Below are 22,537 nucleotides of genomic sequence, written 5' to 3' on the forward strand. Positions count from 1 at the left end.
AAAGAGCAAAGCTTGTGATCTACCTATGGAAAATAAGTGCCAAGAAAGGCTTGACACTTCCCTCTGGGAAGCTTACAGACAACATGGAAAGTATTAAATTCTGATGGGAGCAGCAGCTGGCTTCTATCAGAAAGGCACTACCTATCTTTTTAAAGCCCTTAGCATTTCTTTTCTCACTGGAGAGAGACGACCTACCAAGGTCATTCACGCTCTGCTGGCTGAGGAAGATGTGCCGAGGCTGCAGAGCAGCACAGCTCAGCCTGTCAGGGTGGGATGCTTTGAAAAAACACTGTGTTCCTGCAAAAATAACAGTACCAAGCACGACTTGAGATTACACCAAGGCCCTTCTTCAGAGCCTGAGTGGATAACAGCATCACTGCTTCCAACTGCCAGCGGACTGTGAGGCAGCAGCAGTGTAAATAGGAATTAGACTCTATGGATGGCAGGCAGGACTGCAAGCCTGCAGCAAACACAGCTGAACATAAAACGACCCCTCGGCCATGGCACCATATCAAATAAATCAGCTTCTCAACTTACCTTGTGAACACGTTATCCTTTTGCAAACGGAGAGTAAACATAGCAGAGGAGGCAAGCTGATCAGCAGAAACCAGAGCTCCGAGGCAGGGTCCCCTTACACAACAGTAGTCCTTTTCCCTGGCAGGTTGGAGGGGTTTTCGTAGTTGGAGACAAGCCCCTTTGCCCAGCGGGTGCCGGGGGAGCCCTGCTGCATCACCACCAGCCGGATGGGGGGCTGGGTGCCTGCAGGGATCTCAGGAGCATATTCCTTGCTGGGATCCTTCCCCCTGCAGTCATAGAGCACGCAGGAGATCAGGAAGACCAGAAGCAAAATAACATAACTAGACACCAGAATGATGAGATTCAAGGTAACAGGGTCAATCTCCAAATAAAAATCCATTTGGTCCCATACTATTGAGTGCAAACCCAGAGAATGAAGTTTCATATGCACCAGTGAATGCCTGCAAACTGGTCAGAATAGATGTATTGGCTTTGTGGTAAAAATACATTAATCCCCAGGTCTCCTGTAGCAATGGATTTCCCTGAACAGGATGATTAAAGCAGCTCAGTTTAATAACTTAAGCTCCTTCTTTTAATGTCACATTGCCTACGGTGGCAGAAGCTAAATTTGAATGCTATATTGACAGGAAAACATCCCCCTTGCTCTGGGACTCTCGCGTTCCTTGACCAGCTGGTACCAAACTGGGTCTTCTCTAACAGCATCCTGCAGAACCTCCTATCTACAAGTAGGTTTGGGCTGGCAGGCTCAAAAAATTGAGCTGTGTAATTAGTAAATGAATACAGAGATAAATTAAGTAATTTCCAAAGTAACTTTTCTTGAAATGTAATGATCCTGATTAAGACCTTTTGGCCCTGCCCTAGTGCTATAAAAAGGGCTTTTAACAGAAATCAAAGGATTTTAGTACTCACTTCCCTGTCAGGGTTCCTGGCACACATCACACCACTGTACTGCATGCTGCCCAGCCAGCCCTTGCACCAACCCCACTGCAGGATCCTGCTTCTCACAGGCTGCTCAGTCCCCTGTGTACAAGAAGGTGCGGCAAAACTGGAGCATTTCTGTAACTTGGGCACCACCAGTTTCTCTTTTCTATATGAACCCTCTGCTTGCTGAAAAGGCAAAGTTTGTCATGTGGCTTTCCCCTTCCTGGCAGCAGTGCCAGGCTGCCCAGCCACAAAACCTGCAAAAACCCCTTTGCATCTTCTCAGATTTACAGGTCTGAAACCGACACACAAGTAGGGACACACATGCAGCTGCCCACCCAGAACTTGTTTCCCTAGAAGACCATTCTAGAGAGACCATTCTGCCTCAAAAAAAAAAAAACAAACAACAAAACAAAACAGTGTACCAGCATATAATATACCAAGAAGGCAGATGGGAGGGGCAGGAGCTGATGCTGATGAGCACAACAGACCCATGTCAGTACACTTGCTGCTTCCACACAAAACTCCAAGGTTTTAGTCAGCATTGCAGCACAGGAGGGCTTTAGGAAGAGATTAGACTGTCCCAGCTCTTAGCACTGCCAGAGCTGTGGAATAGGGCTTTACATGTCAGCGGGAATCTGATCTGGCATGTCTAAGCTGTGAGTAAGAAATATGTCATGGGGCCATCCTGCTGCCACAGACCTCAACACATACCACTTGTTTTAAGGCCAACACCACCTGTGTCCTCACTGCCTGTCCCCCCAGCCCTTAGCTGAGAATAAATCTGTCTCAAGAGGTACAGACTAAGGCTTTTGATCATGCACTTCCCCCCCAAAACAATGATTATAGGAGCTGGGACTTAGTTTCTGTGCTCACCAGGAAACTGAAAGTCATTTGAAAATCCCTCCCAAAATATTTATAGGCACAAGAACCTTTAAAAGGCAATAGGGTTTATGGTCTTAAATTTCAAATATGTTGTGCTACAAAAAATTAGTACCAAAGTAGTAAATATGATATAGTTCACATGTTGAGAGAGATTGAGGATTTTATACTAGTTTAAGCCATTTAAACTAGTCTTCAAATGACAGCCTGGATCCTGGAAACTCATCACTGTGCTTGCAAAAGAAAGTCTGAGATTCTTCTCCCTTGCTTTTTATAGTACCAGCAAGTATGTCAAATCTGAATGGCCTTCTTTGAAGTCCTCCACACTAATATCTTGGTTTCAGATTTCAGATGATAGCTAATATTGCACATACATAACATTAACTGTTGAATTTAGATAAGCATCATGCCAGCTTTTAGGGAGACTTTTCAAAAGGTAAAATCAGGGACTATCTCACTGCACCACCTTCTGTGTTGCTGCAGATATGCTCTCCTGGAGAGAGAAAACACATTTCTACATCTCAGCAGCTTCTCAAAACACTGCCTCAGAGTGAAAATATATTTTCAAAACACCTCCTGAAGCTGAGCCCAGAGCCTGGTTTGCAGCAAGATCTCACATTTATGCTTTTATTGTATTCCCAGGAGCCCTGTCCTTGAGCTGGAGCTGCTCACAGCAGCCTGCGTCCAGGCTGAACCCTGAAGTCTACAAGAGGGTTTGGCTCTGATACTCTTATTCCCTCACTCCAGTCCACATCCAGGGCAGACTGCAGATATTGAGAATTGATATTCCTGTGCACAAGGATTGCCAGGATCACCTGCCAGCATCCCATCCCAGGAGCATCACACCACCTCGGGCCCCTCATCTGCATGTACCCTAAGGCTTTTTATAGCAGAGCCTGGCTCCAGCGAGCTGGCAGCGCTCCGGGGGCCAGTGTCCTGCAGTCCTACCCTGCTCAACACTGCTCCCTCCTGCCCATCCTGCCACCAGAGCTCCAAAGCTGACTGTCGCTCGCTAGCCTTCACCATCTCACCTTCCTCATGCTGTTTATGCCTGCACCCTTTTCTTAAGGAAAAAAATCCCCGTTTGGATCTGCGTGGGTGGCATCCTGACAGCCGCCCCAGCTCGGCAGGAAGCAGGTACACACTTCCCTCGAGCAAGTCAGAGTCTCAGCAGCTTCAGGGGATTGGGAAAAAAGCTAAGTGGGTTCCACATTTGCTTCCCCAGGCAGTGGCAGGAGCCTGGCTGCTGGCCAGGGGGAAGCATTGCCTTACAGGTGAGACTCTGTCCTTGGGGCCAACCATCCTCAGGTGTCCAAAAGTCATCTCAGCTATAATGGCTTCAAAGGCCAGACCAGCTCTGCCACCAGCTGTGCCATAGTGCACAGATGGTGGGTCCTACAAATTCTTTCTTATACCTTCTGGAAATTGATTGTTTGAGACCACTATTTATTTATTCTACTGTTCCATTATATAGTGTTTGACAGAAGGCACACCCTGAGAGCCAGAGCTCCTGGCTGAGGAGCCAACACCACCAGCAGCCACTGATGCCACGTGTGGTGCTACCACTCAGTTCTTCCTTCAGTTTTTTCCTCTTAATTTTGTCCACATTTATTCAGACACTTCTGGACAGAAAGCATCTCTTCTTTTGCAAGCACCCAGTTCAAATGGGATGAGAGATGAAAGAATGAAATGTACATAATAGAAAATAACATTTTTATAATTTTTGCTTGAAGCCATTGTACAGTGGATGTCACAGTACAAAAGCTCAGAGGTTACTGAAAACACCGAAGAACTTCTCTACGATCAGAGAAAAAACATTTTTAAAAAGTATCAAGAAGAGGTTCTAGTGGGAGAGAGCTACAAGTGCTCTGTCTCAGGAGCAACTACAGCTCAAGTAGCAAAGGAATTGCAGGCAACAGCTGAAGAAAGAAATTGGCCTGCAGGAAACCACAGCTTCATCTCAGGAGTTCTAACACAGACCCCTCCTGTGCTGTCTTTTATGCAATAGCAGGTTAGGACCGACCATACCAACATTTTAGCTGTCAGATACCACAGCTCAGAAGTGTGACATGTTGCAGAATGCATTGAGATAGATGCACAGAAAATCCCAAAGGGATGAGACTCTACTGGACTCGGCCACATGGAAGCTAAAAGCAGTTCCTAGCCCTGGCACCTCCCAGACAGAGCTGGGCAGGGCAGAACGCCGGCAGAGCCCAGCACGGCCAGCCCGACCACCCAGCACTGCCAGGCTTAGCTGTGCTGTCACTGCTAGAAATAGCCCCTAGGAAAGAAATCTTTTTAATCCTAGTGAAAGAGGGGAACATGGATCACAAGAATCCCAGCATATTTCAAACAGAACGACAAACAGACTGAGGCAGGGTGTCAGGAAGAGCTGACCTACCTCCCAGGTGACAGCCTGTCCTGCCTTGTCTCTGCAGCTCAGGACAGAGAAGGTGGAGCCTTACAGGCTGCAGGCAGCTGCCCAAGACCATCACCTTCCTCACACAAGAAGTCATAACTTGAAAGGGAAAACAGACAGATTTAAGGGCAATGGGGAGAAACCTGGTGTGATCAGGAACCAAACCACAGTTACTCCAATACCTACAGTCCAAACACCAAGTGCCCAGAGCAAATCCAGTGAAAGCAGATTTATTATGCACAGCCTGTCAATGGCAGAAACACAGCTCCTCCCTGGGGACACCTCTGGAACCTACAAACACCTGCTTGGACAGTGTTTGGTATTTGTAAAGGAGGAACACATGAACATGTGCTTAGCCTAAGGCTTTGGGAGTGTTCCCTTCCTCAAGCACAAGCTCTCTGGGGTAGAAGAGCGTTCAGACCCCCTCCCTTACTCCCTCCTAAGCTCCCTGCTACCCCAGGTCTCCCGTATTACCTACTTATTTCTGTAGCACAAGAAGCAGTTTAATATATTTTAGAACTTCAGTGAAAGGTGGCTGGAATTGACCAGTGCCACTAAAGCCAACAAGAGGCAAGGAAGGGATAGACAGGAGCCCAGAAGCACACAGGAGAATGATGTGGCAGCACCACGCACGCAAACGCACAGCAACCAAAGCTAAGCACGAGTTGTGCAAGTTAATATCATGACTTCGTGCCCCTGTTTTCCTAGAGGCCCTTCTCAGCTCAGGTTTTATAAAATTACACCACAGTGTTACAGACGCCTGGCTCAGACTGGCCACACGTAGGTGCTATTGCTTTCCTTATGAAAGCGTCCAGGCTTCCAGGAGCAGGGAAGAGCTCCGGCTGCCGCTGCGCCCTGCAGGTGGCATTGAAAGCCACGGGCATTGCCCGGCACCCCCGGGCTTCCAGCAGGTTCCTCCGTGCAGGACGGAAACCTCTACATTTTTAAGCCCTTTTGGTGAACGGTGCCGCTCCTCTGTAAAGATCTGAAGAGAGAAAGGGAGTTTCCACCGTAAGCAGTCCAGGTTTACACGATGCTCTTTCTCAGGAGGCATTTGAGCACAGTAGCTAAAACATTTCCTGCCTCAGGGATTCATTTGCTTCCTATTTGATCCCTCCAGCGTTAGAAAACAGCTCTTAAAAATACTGCTTTTCAGAAAGAAGCAGAAATTCAATAAGAAAGATGAAAATTAAAATTATAAAACAGTCCTTTATGATACAGAATTAGTCTACTTAGTTATTTGTATTGCAGTTCCCTCCTGGGACCCTAAACCCACAAGGACACTAGTCCATGAAATGTCTGACTTTGAGACTATGAATAGTCTCTACAGAGGTGAAAGAGACAGCTGGCACTTGAGGTTAAGCATGTCCCAAGTCTTGCTAAATAAATGAGAAGCTCTAAATAAAGACTGAAGTTTTATCATATTAAACATTGCTCATGAATATTACCTGCATATCTTCAGCTTGCTCCCCAAAAGCTCAAAGACCACAGCTACCCCCCATGAAAACTCTGGCTTAAATCAAATTTCCTTTATCTGCAAATCAGCTTATGAAATAGTCACAGCTGGAGACGATCTGGCCATCAGTAAAAGAAAGGCAGTTGCCATGAGATGGCAGATTCTGATCAGCTGTTTTTCTGATTGCTTTTTCTTTGTCTCAGGGCTTCAGGTGAGATGTATCCCTTAAAACCATGGCCCAGCTGAGAGGTGTTTAACAGGATTGGGATGCTGGACTTTGCTCCTACCCGAGCTCCCTGCTAGAGGGCTCTGCTGGCATGAAACTGGCTGTATTAGAAGCTGCAAGATGCAAATTTCAAAAGGATCTGATTTTGTGCTGTGACATTTTTGCTTTGAATAGGGATTTTGAGGACAAAAAATTAGTCTTCCTAGGAGAGTGGTCACAAGTCCAGGGTGACTCATGGCAAAGGGACTGTGGGGTTAGACCCCAGCCCGTGGGTTCACAAGTTGTCACAGTCAGACAGCAATCCCTTCCACAGTCTCCAGTAGGATGTAATTCAAATGATTTTGAATATTCATAAAAATAGTTTAAAATGTAATTGACTTTTTTTGTTAATCAGGAAGACATTACTTGATTTTTTAAGTGGTTCAGTTTTTCATGTGAGATAAATCTCTACCAACATCGCTGAGCTGATAACAATAGAGCACGGGTGCATGTCAGTCAGTGCTGCTCAGTGAGGGTGAGAGCCTATAGAAGATTAGTACCTGAAGAAAGAGAATATACTTATTTTTCAACTCTAGGTAAATTTCCAATGAGAGCTCAACTACCTCAAACTGTGGCAAATCCAGTTTGACGTGCTGTGAAATATTTAGTCAGTCCATTTGTCCCTGGCTGGCTGAGAAGCATATGCAAATGTAAATGTCTTCTCATTATTAATGGCAAATGACTTAAAAACAGGAAGAAGACAATTAAGATGTTTGCTATTGAATGCAAGTCTCCTGGAATGGGTCATGCACAGGTAAAGCAGACTCAAATTGCATTTTGATTCTGCTGGATCTGGGCTGCTCACTTGGATTGTCTTCTGTCCCATAACACATCTTCTGCAAGAGCTAATCAAGATAATCAGAGAGATATAGACATGGTTGCATCAAATTTGGTGAATTTTTGCTTACCCCATCTGAGTTTACTATCAAACTCAAAATGCACCATATAAACTCTCAATGCACCATATAAACTCTCCTTCTTTTCCACTGTTCTGGGGACAGTGACTTCTTCATCAGCACAACTGCAGCCTGGAAGAGGACACTTGCACCCTTCAGTGTCATTCCAGAAAAGTCAGGTGCTAAAGACATACAGGAGAAACTGGTACTGAGGCTGAGAGAGGGCTGGTGAGGAACAGAAGGCTCCAGCTTTTGGCAGTGCTGCACACCATTTTTTGCCTTTGCAGACAGAGCTGCAGAGCAGTTTCCTGGTTCTGTTTGGCACAAAATCTGTATGTCTTTCCTCAGGGTGACATATGTGTGTTTGCCTCTCTTTCCATTTGCCTTGAATAAACCTCCGTGGCGTGGGATGTAAGGAATACATCCCTATTCCTGGGGCATGTTTGAGTGCTGGTGTGATCAAGTTACAAATCTGCAGGCAATAAATCAGTTTTGCTTCTGAATTCAATCTGTTTTTCTTGATTTGCTTTCAAGACTCTAGTACCTTGGAACCAATGACAACATAGTTATTTTTCAAGGAACCAAAGGACCAGGTAGAGGCTCTTTGGCCAAATGTTCAGGTTTGCAGGCAAAATAAAGTGCAAGAGTCATCATGGTCATGATCAGCCACTGCTGAAGTGGATCTGCAAAACCAGTAATTTCCAGTTCTGACTCCTGACCACTGCTTTGATGGATCTGATGAGGGGAGGATGATGGATGATGAGAAGAGCAAAGATTCTCTAGAAATAACATGGCAATATATGCCTAAGAAGGTCTTGCAGTGCTCTCTGCTCAGTTCAGCTGGGGTCCAACTGGAGAGAAAAACTCTGGAGGTTTTCTGAAGTAGCTTTCTTGTTTGTATTGATTTTTCAGGCTCCTCGCTTGGATCTTTGCAAATCTGTGTCACATCATGTGTGAAGGCAGCAAATAAAGTGAACTCTAAGCTTAGGGTTTTTGGGGTTTTTCAGGGAATATAGGCCTTCCTTTAAAAAGGATAAAAGGATACTTGAATACCATTCAGACAGCTGGTGAACAAACCAGCTGTTCACAGCTGCTCTTTCCATCTCTCTTTTTCATTGTTTGCAGAAACAATGAAGCGATCGAGGACTAAGAGGGTTGAACTGATGAAAAAAAAGAGACCCAAGTGCCAAGCTCTTCAGTGCTCTTTGTAAAATCCAAGTAAATGGAAAAATAAATCAAGTTTAGACAACAACAGGAAATTGAAAAGTTACATCAATGAAAGGACAGAATTGTATACGTCAATCATTTGGCTGGAGATGTTGTGGTATAAACAGATTTTTATCACATATAGCTCTCTATTCAAATAATTATGTCCTAGATTTCTTTTGTAAAAGTACACAGAGTACAATTTGCTCAACAAGCCTCTGGGAACAAATATGAAAAATAGACCAAGACTGGCTTTGCTGTCCCTGATTTCAAGCTTGCAAAGGTTTTACAGCATCAATTTTATTCAGAAAACCAGAAAAGGCTTATACCTAATCCTCAAGCAAGGCTGCAAGACTCCTTTGATGCCTACAGCTAGGCCCACACCTACATGTTTTGCTAGAGATGGACTTCTTGAACTGTGCCATTCCCAGTTTGTTCAGCGTTGTCACCTCTTTTCCCTCCTTCATTGCAATCCACCTTTCTTTTAGTTAGTTCATTTGCCCACAGGGAAAAGTTAAATGTGACAGCAGGCTGTCACCAACACAGCATCCCGAGGTCCTGTCCCTGTCACTGCACCTCACACTCAAGAACAGTGTCAGCCTGGCACCACCTCCATGGCAGGGACATGGTGGGACATGGTGGGACCTGGTGGTCCCTCCACCCAGGAACCATGCCGCTGTCAGCCACCCTCAGGCACAGATAATGGGCCCTTGAGGACAATGCTCTTTGTCTTCCTCTTGAGATGCAAGATATCAAGATACAAACAATAATAAATAACTGATGTGTCAGTCTGAACTGAATCCTGTTCCCCTGCCTCACCCACATCAACACTGTCTACCATGAGGCTTTTTTTTCTTCCTCTTTCTGCTTCTTCCACACCCACCTTTTAATTTTGTGTTCCCTCTGACAAGAGCAGGACTCCAGCCTGCAGGAAAGGGCTTTTTCTGGGAGGTTTTAATCTCTGATGAGGAGGGAAAAACATCCCCATGATGTTGGGAAGTCTGGGCCTCTGATCTCTCTCCAGCCTTGGCTCCTGACAACTGAGATCTCCTTCTTGTCCAGTCCCATCAGTTATACTGCAGTAAGTCCTGCCATGTTCCTGAAGTTTCTTTCTTGGCACCAGACATCTTTTTCTCTTGCAAATTTAGCCGAAATAATTTTTGCATTGTTCTTTCTCAGCCACTATCTTATCATTGCTGCATTGTTCCTTTTTGGCTTCCTCTGCAGTTCCTGTCTGTCTTACGGCTCTCTGAGTATCACTGTAGGCTTAGCTTCAGTCGAGTTTGGATGTCATTCATCAGACATCTTCTTACTGTTATTTCATAACTTTATGATTTCACTCTGTTCCTGTCAGTGTTCAAACCTGTCTGAGTGGCAACTCAGCAGAACTCGTGTCAAATGTATCCATTGACTGACTGAAAAGCACTGAATTGAAGTGGAAGTCAAGGGGTCGGAAGGTGACCAGGAAAATATTCACAAGCACAACATAAAATGAGGACTTGTTTGCCCTGAGCTTTCCCCAAAGCTATGGAACTGAGCCCAATTGGCCAAACCTCCTGTGATGTTCTACAGGCCCATTTGTGTGAACTCCTGCCAAAACATGGTTCTGTTTTGAAATCAGGCACTGCTTAGAGATTCACATTATTTACTGAAAAATCAATTCAACAGCCATAGTTCTGGTTGCATGTCTCTAGGTGATTGCTGAGGTCCTGGTTTGCCAGATCTTCAAGCAGATGGACAACTTCATGCACATGTGAACAAAAGCTTCTCTTCATGCTTTCAAGTAAGTAATTAACTACTCGGTAGCATTTACCTGTGTATTGGGTCATTCAATAGAGACAAATCAGAAGGAAAACACAAATAGACCATATTCTGAGAATGATTTCAACATTCTGCAAATTGCTTAGCAACTTCTTTTGGTTAGCAGCACACTGAATCTTCATGTAGCAAAGGTGGCCAAAGAGGAATTTTTGAGAGCTTGAGCTTTAAGTCCTCCAAGCATCAAATCCACCATTGTGTCAGAGGCAGGTCATCCTGTCAAAATGAAGGGTGATACAGTGATTTATGGTCTTGGGCTGAGTGCCACACTGTAGAAAGGTATCTGTTTTCAATTTGATACAACAAACCTGGTTTTTGTAGTGGCTCTTGGTCACAAGTACCCTCAGATAATCGATAATCCCTTGGAAAAGAGATGCTCTTCTCAAATTGTTAGCTACGTGCCATTTTGGACGGTGAGTCAATGGTGCATTCCAGCAGCTGCAGCCCACGTGGGACCCATCAGTGCAGACAGAACCAAACCAAAGGAAAACCTTGTGCCATGTGACTGGTTCACACCAGCCTCCCGTCTGGTGGCACGGCCCTGATCACACCTCAGTTACGTGAGGACATCTGGACAGTGATGGCTGAACCTCCTGATAGTGAAAAGTCTGAACTCCACCATCAGTATTGTCCTGCTTTGGGCAGTACCTCAATAAACTGAGTGTATCCAAGTGTTGTTTTCATTCTTATTCAGACAGAGCAGCTAATTAGAGTGCAAAATAATATTCCCATGCTTGGCAAATCCTTTGGACTCTGAAAGTTTGGGTTTGTCTTTTTTTTTTTTTTTTTTTTTTCCTGCTTAGACAACATGGAGACTCAGTGCTAAACTACACAAAACAAATTAAATATCCAATTTCAAACAGTTGGCTCTGGTCTGGAAGCACTTCAGATGATTGCCATGATTCAAAGGAGAAAAATTATTTCATTTTGGATACTGCAATGCTTTTTTAAACAGCACACTGGCTGACCCATCCTTGATCATGACCTCAAGAGCTTCAGATACATGTTTTTGAAAATAAAGTTTGTGCTTTGCCTCATCAAATGGATGCTCAAGCTTCACAGCTGCAGTAAGGGGAGAGGAGTTGCCCTTCTGCCCTTGACACTGTTTCAAGACACAAAGAGGTTCAGAAGACTGGTGTGACATCCCACCCCACCCCAACAGCATGGCTCTGAACCCCAAAGCAATGTAGAAGAAGCCCCACAGTACCCATGGGCTGTTCTTCAGTGACAAAGGGAATGGCTCAGTTGTATGAGTGTGTGTGTGTGTGTGTGTGTGTGTAAATGTGAGGATTTAATGGTCACATTAATGTGGGAAAAGTGTGGAGGCCACCAGTAGAGACTGCTCAGTGAGACCTGGTGTGTTACATCCCCAGGTCTTCTGCAGCAACATTTGCAGTTGCTGCCATTGGAGACTGCCCCAACAAACACATCCTTTTGGGCTGGGTTCACACCAAAGGGTGTTTTTCAGATCCAAGGCTGAGACCTCCTAACATGAAACAAATCCTCATGGCTCACGTGGCAGCCAGCAGCCATCCCCCAGTACCTGTCCTTCAGCTTCTTAAAGGGCAAAGTTTTAAAGCAGCAGCTCACAGCTTTAGGAAGAGTCTTGGGATGTGACAGGAGGTAAATGAGATGCTGATCCTGCAAAGGAGATGTTTGCACTCAGAGGTGTGTTAAATTTCACAAGATTCAGCAAAACACTCAGGCTCCATGTGGACCACCCAGTTGCATGGCAAGAAACCCATTTTTCTCATGGTTTCAGCCATGTCTTTGCTGAGCTGCTGCCTTTACAGCTCTCTTGTTTTCCCAGCTGCATTGTATGCCTGAGATCGGGTCACAGAAAGCAAAGGCCTTGCTCAGAAGTTAAACAAAAGCTCTTTCAAGTTTAAAAAGAAGAAAAAATAAAAAGCCCACCTGCAGGGAGCCCCTTCTCCAAGGAGGAAGATATTGCTTTGGAGGCCTTTCTTCAAAAAATCCAAGGCTGATCTGCCCTTGACTAACATTGCCAAGGTGTGCGTGGGAGTGAGATTTGACTGTCTCTTTAAAATAAGAGAATTTCAGAAAAAGGCTTCAGGAACAGAAATATATACCCAGGATTTAAGACAAGGGATCAAACATCCTTCCTGATAGATAGACATCAAGAAATCTGAGGACATAAGGGACTGGCTAAGAGGGGATCAATGCTCAAATGGATGGATCTAGAACATACAAGCTCAGTTCTCACCACAGCCACGAACTTCACGTCTAATTTTAACAGCTTGTGAGGATAAAATCCAAGCCTGGCTGAAAGGTACCAGGAGCTGTTAAGTCACCTGAATAACCAAGGGAGAGGGCAGGAGGGAGAAGTCTACTTGCTCCCAGTCCCAGCCCCAGTTCTCCCTTATTCTCATTTCTTCTCACCAAATACCCTGGGGAGCAAAAGTAAAGATATTTCTTTCTCTCATAATTTTGTTTTCCTTGGAATAGGGATCAGATCACTTCTCTGTGGGATAACAGAGACAAGCCCATCTCGCACTGTCCTAAAAGGGTTGTCCCATCCCAGACAGCTGCAGACTCTCACAGATATTTTGGGAAACATCAAAAAAACCTGTTCTGATTTTACTCTTCAGGACCAAAGTGCACAAGCTGTAGCTGTGAGTATTTGCATCCAGTCAACAATTCACCCAGCTGGCCATGCAACCCTTTCTGCCCTGCTCAAAGTGCTCAGGAGGCAGATGTCTACCCCAGCATTTCCCAGCCCTGTTGTCCTGAGCATGCTCAGGCCACTGGTTCTGGGAGAGAGCCTGCAGGCATCTCTTCCTGCTGGTCAAATTACCAAGAACCAAACACTGTAATCAAGTCATTCAATTTTTTTAAATTTTTTTTTACTAGAGCACAGAAACCCAAGATCCCTACTTGCCTGGCAGGAACTGAACAAGCTTTGAAGCAATCAGAATTACTGAAGAAAAATGTAAAGCCTTTAATGTTTTATGCAGAAGACTAACAATGCTAAGTGGTTTGTGGGCACACTGGGGTGTCATCCATCCATCCCTGATATTTTATGTTCTTACAGACACACTGTCTTGATTTTTAAGCAACTGCAAGAGCAGAAGTTTTGTTCCCATGGAAGCTATTTTTTATTACACTCCTAAACCTAATCTTCATTCTTCCAAGTGTACTTTGGACTGTGGCCAGTCCATGCACGTGTGGTAGGAAGCTGCCTCACACAGCTCCCTGCAAAATGGAGAACTGTGAGCAGCTTCACAGGCTCCCATGGCATCCAAGTCCATGAGAAGCAGAAGGCAGCAAGAGCAGCTCAGCTGGCAAGGAGAGGGCAAATGGCAGCCCTTGGGGGCCAGGGAAAAGGTTGGTGTGACGATAACAGGGTGGCAACATAACACGTAGACATTTAAAAAAAAGATGGGGAGAGAACGAGCTACTTTGATAGGTTAATATCACAATCAGGAGAAACTTCCTGGCCTCATATTTTCCATATAAACAGTCTCCACTGGATAAAGTTAATGGTTCCCTAACTGCAGCACAGAAGGGCTTGATCAGTTCAATTGACGTCACAGATTGAGTATTTTAATGAAATGTGCTGTGCTTCCCCCATTTATATGTTTGACCCTAACCTTTACCAGATGTTCTGTTCATGCTCACTCACAGACACTGCAGCACTGTGCTTGGGAGGCTCTTGGAAATCTGAAATGCTGAAGTGGAAATAAAATTCTCTGACACAAACTCTTTTGTTGGAGCTGCTCCCCACCATGGGTGAGGGGCTGCACGGGGGCTCTTCCTTGGGCATGAGCAAACCTGCGTCAGCCCCACAGTCCCACCACCCCCGTGTTGCTCCAGAGGTAAATCTGCTCCAGGCTGAGACTCCCCCCAACAGTTACACCTCCAAAACAGTTTGTCCCTCAGCTTTGCAAGAGTGAAACCCACGGGAAATAAGTTCACAACTGTGGAAAAAAGCATGCAATCAAAAAAGGTGTCATCAAAAGTCTTCTGCCCATTCTTTCTGCAAAGAGAAGAAAAAATGATGGAGCAAGAAAGGGTTAAAAATAGATCCATGTTATCAAACCTCAGATTTGGGTTTTGATCACTTTATTTTAGACAAATTGGAAGCTGGACCCAAGCCACCCTTCAGTTCTGGATTTGGATTAGCAAATTGAAAGTCACTGATGAGGTTTTGCAAACCAAACCCATATCCTCCTTGGCTTGTTCCTAGCTGAAACTGAGCTAGCCCCGAGCAAAAATAAGTTAATCACTCCTTAAAACATACACACCAAAAATGCTGAACTCAACAACCACAAACTGAGAGAAGGAGCACACAAAAGCCTGTGCAAGACATTAATTTCTTTTAACCCAGGAGAGACTGAACTTGCAGCACCAGCACTTTGCAACAGATTAGACAGAAAAAATGTTAGAAATACTAAGAAATAAAAGTGGATGGGTTTGGTTTTAGTCATTCCATGCACACATATAAAAACTACGTATTCTGTGACCAGTTTGCATTTGTCCCTGAGCAGATGACAATGGCAGTTAATGTGGCATCCTCAGACCTGCTCACATTTCACTTTGACATCAATCCTGCAAACACAGCTCAGTGGATGGAATCCAGGTGGGACCAAAGCCATCCTGACCCCAGGATAAAAGCGGCCCTGTATGGAACCAGCTCAGCAAAGCTGCCCTGCCTCAAGAACACACCTTGCTGTAACCCAAAGTGATACCCACATTTAGGCAAGTCTGAACTGTTATGTTCTTGAAAGTCACTGCTGCCTCTCAGCCCCATCTAATTGCTAAGGACATCTCCTTAATGCCCAGTGTGGCCAGAGGATGAAGAGATGCTCACAAAGGACAAGCCCTCCCCTGCCCATGTGCCAGGAGGCAAAGTGTGGGGACAGGACCACTCGGTGGGACATGGCAGTATGTGTCCATGCAGAAACCCAAGCTCTGGCCAGGGGCTGGCTTCTGTGTGCCAGAGGAGGTGCAGCAGCACCCTGGAAGCTGTGGGTGAGGGTTTGGGTGAGGGCTGTGCACCACCACAGAGATGCCACTGCAGCACTGCCCATGGCAACAGAGACTGCTCCACCGCAGCCTTTCTTCCCAGAAGTTGTACAAAGAAGTGGGAATTATACAGGAACTGCAACCATGATGCAAAAAAGCAGATGCTCTGCCTGCAGGTTCACAGCTGAGGCACTCAGGGCTTGCTTCTGGGTGGGTACAGTGTCCCAGACCTGCACGGCCATTGCAGAAATACCCCCTTAATCCTGTCTTGATCTCCAGCCCATTAACACCACCACAACTTTATTAGCAGGAAATCCTAAATCCAACCATCAATATGTTAATGTAATTGCAATCTGATAAAAACAGCAGGTAGGGCCCCTCTTGGCCCCAAGGCAGGCAAGAGGGGCTCCTCTGAGTTCCCAGATTCACAGCAAATACAACCTGAGCATTAATAGTTAAAAGAGTATTTTACCAATGCCAACAGGAGGGATACAAGCAGCGTTGGAAATAACATCTTCATTTGGATCAGGGCTGCCAACTCCAGCAGGCTGTCTTCCCTGCCATAATTTACACATCTCCACAGACATACATATTGGAAGTGATTTTTACAGTCAGTCAGGAGACAGCTACACAACCCATACCAGCTCTGGTAGGAATCACACGCCTTAGTCCTTTACAATGTGTCTGCCTCTCTGGTGAGAAAAATGCAGAGGGTTGTTTTTCTGGTATCCCTTAAGCCCATTCAGTTTTATTTTCCTTTACTTACTGGCAATAAATTGTTCCGTTTTTCTTGCTCACCAAAAGCTTAACTTTATATTGGGTTTGGGTTGGTTTTTATGTTTGTTTACACATTTGTTGCAACAGGAATGATGAAAGACTCTGCCTGGCTTCACCAGATCATAAACCAAAGCTAACACGGGGCTCACCAATTATTTGGAGTCCTTGCTTAAATTTCTGCTTTCAGCTCCAGATCCCAGCCCACTTCTGAGGGACAGAGCTGTGCTGGAAGATGTCCAGACTCTGGACTGGCCAGGTTTTCCCACCTTCTGCCTTCCTGTACACAGTGTTTGCGTCAGCCCTTTGCCCCAGTGAGGGTTAAAGGACTGATGCATCTCGTAGGTGCTCACTGTGTATGGATTTGTACACAAAGGACGTGAAGCTGAAAGGGAATTCTGGATCCCTTTCCAAGCAAATCACTTATTGAGGGAAAGGCTCTGTCCCTGAGATGCTCATCTTTAAAATGTCAGCTGTGGCATGGTCTGACACACCTGGTTGGAGAAAATTATTCAAATATCACCTAGTGTGCATTGTTTGAAGACCAAGTAGCTTTTCCCAGTTTTTTTACTTTTTCCTCCTGGTAAAGAAAAGCACTAAAAGCAATAACCTGTAATACCAAAAGTCTCAAGGTCAGAGATTCACTGATCCCAGTTAATGCTTAGCTCCTCTTGCAGCAACCATCTCCCTGGATGACTTGAACTCCATGGCAAAAGAAAATTGCCCCAAGTGAAGGGAAGTGGAGCCAACAAAGCAAAGAGCATAATATTTTTGTTGCTGTTGTTTTCACAACTGGGCACAGGGAACTGACAGTCTGAATTTCTGGCTGGGTTTGCAGCCTTTGCTGCCTCCTAGCAGCTGTAGTGCAAAATAAGCCACCACCCAAAACAAAAATCATCAAGTCAAGAACACTCTGCCTGAGAGGAGAAAGTACAGGCACTTATTAATGAAACTAATTATTGATAATAAAAATATCCATGAGGAAAACATTTTTCATCTTCTCATTGAGATGAGATGTGTAACTCCCTGTTTCTTGTATTCATGAATGCCCTCAGGAGAAACACTTGGTAGCCCCAGTGCTTGTCCATGGCACAGGCTTTAGCTAAATCCAACTCTCCCACTCCAGCTGGGGCTGAACCAGAGGAAGAAAGCAAGAAATAAGTAGAGGGAAAAAATGAACAGGGTTATCAAAACTCAAAGAGCATGAGCCACAAAGAATAATTAGGCCTTTCTTGCCTGTTGCAGTATCAGATACACCATACAGGAACAAAAGTGTAGCTGGACTTCCACGAGAGATGCACAGACCCTGGTCCAACACAAGCAGCCTTGCTGCCCATGGCATTTCAAGCCCTGCTCACCTGAAAAACCTGCCAAATCCCTGCAGCCTCCAGCAGCCAGAAATATTTGGGGAATAAAAAGAAAGTGTGGGTCAATAGCATGGATTAATAGTAGGGTCGATATAATGGTTAAAGCATGTTTGGGGGGATGAGTTGTGACATGGACAGTGTGGGGTCAGGCTGGCAGGAAGGTGCTGCCAGCTCCAGCATGGAGCTGATGACTACAGCAAGGCTCTGAACTGAGCTCCATGGCTCACACAGGAGGGGAAGGAAGAAAAGGGATTTGAAGGTGGCTGTTGCATTGGACATGTTGAAGTCTCTGTTGATTTTAGGCCAGGGAAGAATGATCTGCTGTGTTCCCTGGTTGTCTTGGCTCTCACTCTCAGAGGCACTTAAAAAGCTGTTTAGCTTCAAGTATGTGCTTAAGAGCTTTGCTGAATTAGTCAATTAGCATATTTACTGGCCTGCAAGTCTTTGCAAAAGTCAGTTGAAAGCACTAGAATTCTGATGAAAGCTTTTGATGCCCTTCAGAGCAAAGCACAGGTACCAAGTTACCCCCCTACACACAGCCTGTGGCTGCCAGAGCTGCTTCATGAGCCAAAGCTGAGCTTTGCTGCTTGTCTCTGGTCATCTCTACACTATATTGAGGACATTTTTTTGTGATCAGCTTCATCTTGTGATTTGCAACACTCAGTGCCATTTGGAAACCTCTGGCTGCCTGAAGCAGAATTGTGTCCTGCCAGAAATGGGTTTAGATGCTTATGTTTGAAATTTGCTTTTCCTGCAAACTGAGGCTCTGAACTCCAGTGATGGTTTTCCTTTGATTTAATTAAGGGAAGCTGTTTCCAAGGAATCATACATAAAGCTCACATCAAAGGCTTCATGCACAGTGATGCACCCTGAGATGCAACGGATTCATGGTGACTCATGGGCTGTGTCCAGCTGCCACATGAGTCAGCGTTTGCAGCAACCTCATCATCATCCACCCACCAAAATTATGGACCTGTGGTACCACGTCCATGCTGGGTGGAAGGAGATGAGCCCCAGACACCCCTTTGCTCCTCAGACCACAGCACATGGCAGCAGCCCTTTCTCCGCTCCACAATGGTCGCATGGGACCTGCAGCTCTGCACCATAATGGACAAACTCCCCAGTGAGGGATTTAAAATCTTACCTTGCTCAGACTTGCTCATGGAAATATATAGGAAAAGAGAGCTGAATTGCTGGTGAGTATCAAATCTGAGCGCAGAAGACATCAAGACTTCTCAGCTCATTAAAAGCCAGACTCAAGCCAATTCCAAAGGAACTTGTAGCCAAATGAAGTGCTGAGACAAGTAATTTCTTTTAAAACTTCTGTGGAAGCAATATCCTTGCTGGTGCAGCCCAAGGGGAGGATTGCAGCACAGGCCCACGTGCCCCTTCCCTCTCAGATTTGCCAAACAGCAGCAAATAACGGATTTTTCCCCTTCTGTGGAAAGCATAATCTGAATTCTTACTGATTCTTGTAAAATCTGAGAGCTGAGCAAGCCTGACTTTTACACACACACCCCGTGTGATCTGTGATGCATTTCTCCAGATGCAGGGGAGGACAGAGACCATCTGTTCTTTCCGGACAGAAGAGCAAAAGAGCCGGGAGGAAAGTTCTGGTGAGGAGATTCAGCTTGAGGCTGTGATTTATAACTGTTAATACAACAAATCCTCTCCCTTTGCCCTGGTGTTGCTGAGGCACCAGCATCCAGCTAACAGGGCAAGCTAAGGTCAGGCAAGCTTAATGATGTCCAACTTGACTGGGAGAGCAGAGGGAAGGCCAGATAAACTGCTGCCCTCGGGGCCAAGCTGAATCACTGCAGGCTGAGGCTCCACAGCCCCTGGCCAGGAGGAACTGGTGGGTACTGCCTGTCCCGGTGACCTCACTCAAAAAATGGGCCTCAAACTGCAAATGCAAGGGCTTATCCCTCAGCTCCTCCCTCCTGGAGGCATTGCAGGACAGCAGCAGTGGTCAGCTCTGGCCTGGTGTGTGCTTGCACTTGCAAGGAAGCAGCAAGACTGAAATTTTATTTTGGATTGACTGCAAAGAGAGTTCAACAAATCCAATCATTTTATTTCAAATTTGTTAATTTTTTTTTGTTTTGTTCTATTTTTTTACTCAATTGGAGGAAATGCTGAAGCTATTTCCACCACCCTGTCCTGAATTGGGGCACCACCTTAGTTTTGAGAACGCTAGAAGAGGACACTGAAGTTATTTTTAGAGAAAAAACAAAAATCTATATAAAAGCTTCAGCAAACACAACATAAGCGCAGAAACATCCTGATGTCACCAAATCTGTACTTTTCACTGGAAAAAAAGATGCATGAGAACCATTTGCCCGTTTTTAGGGAGCCAACCAGAACAGATCAGTTGCTGCCACCTCCTCAGGGCCTGTTCCCATCCCATCTCAACCTCCCAGTCACCCCCTCCAAACTGGGAACACTTGCATCTCTACAGGCACAGCTCTCCTGGTGCAACTGGCAGCACCTGTATCAAAGGGGTGAGTTACAGGATGGGCGAGGAGACCAAACTGCCCAGAGCCTCCCTGGATTCCTCCAAGGGCCACTCCAGCTCACAGCAGAGCACGGCCTTTAAATCACTGCTGGAAGAAGTCAGCAGGAGCAAAACTGTCCTGTCTGTGGTGAATAACTTAGTGTGTTATTTAATGTAAAATATGTTTTATTTTTCATATCCAGCAGGGCAGACTAAGTAAGTCAGAGCTGGGAAATTACCCAAGTCCTCAAGCAGTTTCATTGGAATAAATGGCTTTTCCCAGAACATTTGCCAAATGGTACCACGGGACATGTAGACCCCCAGCTGGGGCTCTCTCATGAGGTTGGGTGCTCCCCTTTGTGGCCATGTTCCCCACAGGAGCAGTGCAAATAAACACTGACACATCCTTGCACACTTACACAGACACCGTGATGTCCAGCAGCCAGTAGGGATGCCCTGAGGGGTGGGACTGTGGGCATGCTGCTGGAAACCCAACAAGAGGGATAAAGTCTCAGGCTTTCCTTGCCTGCTTCACCCCTGCAGACAAAGCAGTGCTTCAACAAGGCATTATTTGATTATATTCATGCTGACCATCCAGCCCCACCACAGCCATGGAGCAGACTGGCCCAGGGTTGTCTCAGACAGGATATCCTCCAGGGAACAGCCTCTGCACAACATACAAACAATAGAGCCCTGCCTTTCAAACCACAGACATTTTAAAACATATACAACATGCCCAGCCTCTCCTCCTCACAAACCTCGGATATCTGCTATCTGCACAGCAGTCAGCACCCAGACACCAGATCTACAATGTAACTTATTTCCTGCTGTTTGTGAGCAACTCCCACCACTGTTAAGAGGAGCACAGTGGGCTCCAGTCCTGCTCCTCTGCTCACCCCTTCGGATGCTGCAGGTTTTGAGAGCTCAGGTGTTTGCATGCTGAGCCAAGACAGGTCACTCTGCTCCCAGTGCTCAATGGCCCAGCAGCCCAACAACCAGACCTACCCATAGCAATGGCTACAGAGACCTTGTCACAACTCCACTTCCATAGGTACCATCAGTGTTTTGGAACCAAACCATTTGCAGCTGTATGTAACACTGTACTGAAGCCTTTCACAAAGGCTTTAAAGAAACTGCTGGGCTGAAACATCTTCTCATCGCTTTATGCACCAGGTAGAGATGCAACAATTAGAGAGGCCAGGGAAGGTTATAAAGCCAAGAGCCAGTTGTTCACTGTCCCTCCAGTTTAGACACATTAAGTTGCACTGACTCAACTGCTGTCAGCCAGGCTGCTGTTCTGCTCTCAATTATGTCCATGCAAATTTGGACAAACTTCACTGACTTTCACAGCATAACCTAATTTAGTGGAGAGCACGATCTGCTGTGCTTTCTAGATTCAAGCTGGGTACTATGGAACAGCCTTGAACCTCTGACTCATTAGTAAGGGAATATATATTGAACTTAAGTTCCCAGTAAACAAACATCTCTTGAGCTTATTATTATTTTTTTTTTGTCCTGGTTGTGGAAACAGTGTGACTTATTGCTGAACTGCAGCCTGATACCCACTGCCTGCAATGGGCAGCTTCTGTGGCATTGAAAAGGTTTTCATCAGCTTTACAGAGTGAAACAGGTAAAATCTCTTTAAAAGCCATTAGAGACTTCAAGCAAAGCCCTGAAATCCTGCACATGGGAGTATGTGCAGCCTGAGTGGCCTTCAGTGATCAGACAAGTCTGAGATGATGGCAAAGCACTAGCAGCACACAGCAACATGGAGCTCAGGAGGCCCAGGGATATTTGTGTGTTTATCATACCTAGTTCCTCCTTAGTAAGCCCACTGAAACTGGGTTTGATTTATTAATGTGTTCATAAGAGTGGAGACTGTTTAGACTGGGCTTTGGGAAGAAATTCCTTAAAGGAGGCATGTGCTACTGTGGGTTGACTGTGTACAGGGCCAGGTGGCTCTTTTCTGGCCAGCAGTGGCCTCTGGTGTGCCTTTCCCAGCAGCACTCCCATCTTTCACAAGCAAATGAAGCCAAACAGCACAAAACAGAGCTTCTTTTCTCCCACCCCGTGAGCAGGAGGTGCTGCTTGGCCCTATGGCACAGACAAAGCCCTGGGGACAGGGCTGCCTCGCTGCTTCTCTCAGCACCAAATCGTGGGCAGGCTGAGCCCCCTCACTGGCTTAATGTCACTTACATCCAAAGACCCAGCCATTGCCGAGGATTTTGATCCTTTGGGATCTTTTCCACCTTTGGAGGGGGCCCAATGATGAGCTGTGCCTCAGTTTACCAGCCTCTGCAAGCAGACAATATAGTGCCTCACATTGGTGTGTTCATTATTAGAGCTCCTTATTGGAGAACAGATCTGGAGTGAAAGCCCCATGACCTATGGTTGCCTGTCTCAAAAGACCTAAGAGAGGTTTGAGCCATTTATTTCAGTACTCATTCTCCTTTAAGCCTCAGCAGTTACTGTGGCTCAGACATCTGCAGGGTTGATATCTGCATCTGCTCCTTTTGCTC

General features: G+C 45.7%; 1 protein-coding gene across 1 annotated transcript; it reads right to left on the reverse strand.

Moving 5' to 3' along the window:
• Positions 1-631: 631 nt before the first annotated feature.
• Positions 632-916, reverse strand: SMIM36 (small integral membrane protein 36). The gene has a single exon (XM_051635232.1). It carries the CDS (start codon positions 914-916, stop codon positions 632-634), a length of 285 nt encoding a protein of 94 aa, XP_051491192.1.
• Positions 917-22,537: the final 21,621 nt, after the last annotated feature.

This window comes from Apus apus, chromosome 17, assembly GCF_020740795.1.
Source record: "Apus apus isolate bApuApu2 chromosome 17, bApuApu2.pri.cur, whole genome shotgun sequence".
Lineage (NCBI taxonomy): Eukaryota > Metazoa > Chordata > Aves > Apodiformes > Apodidae > Apus > Apus apus.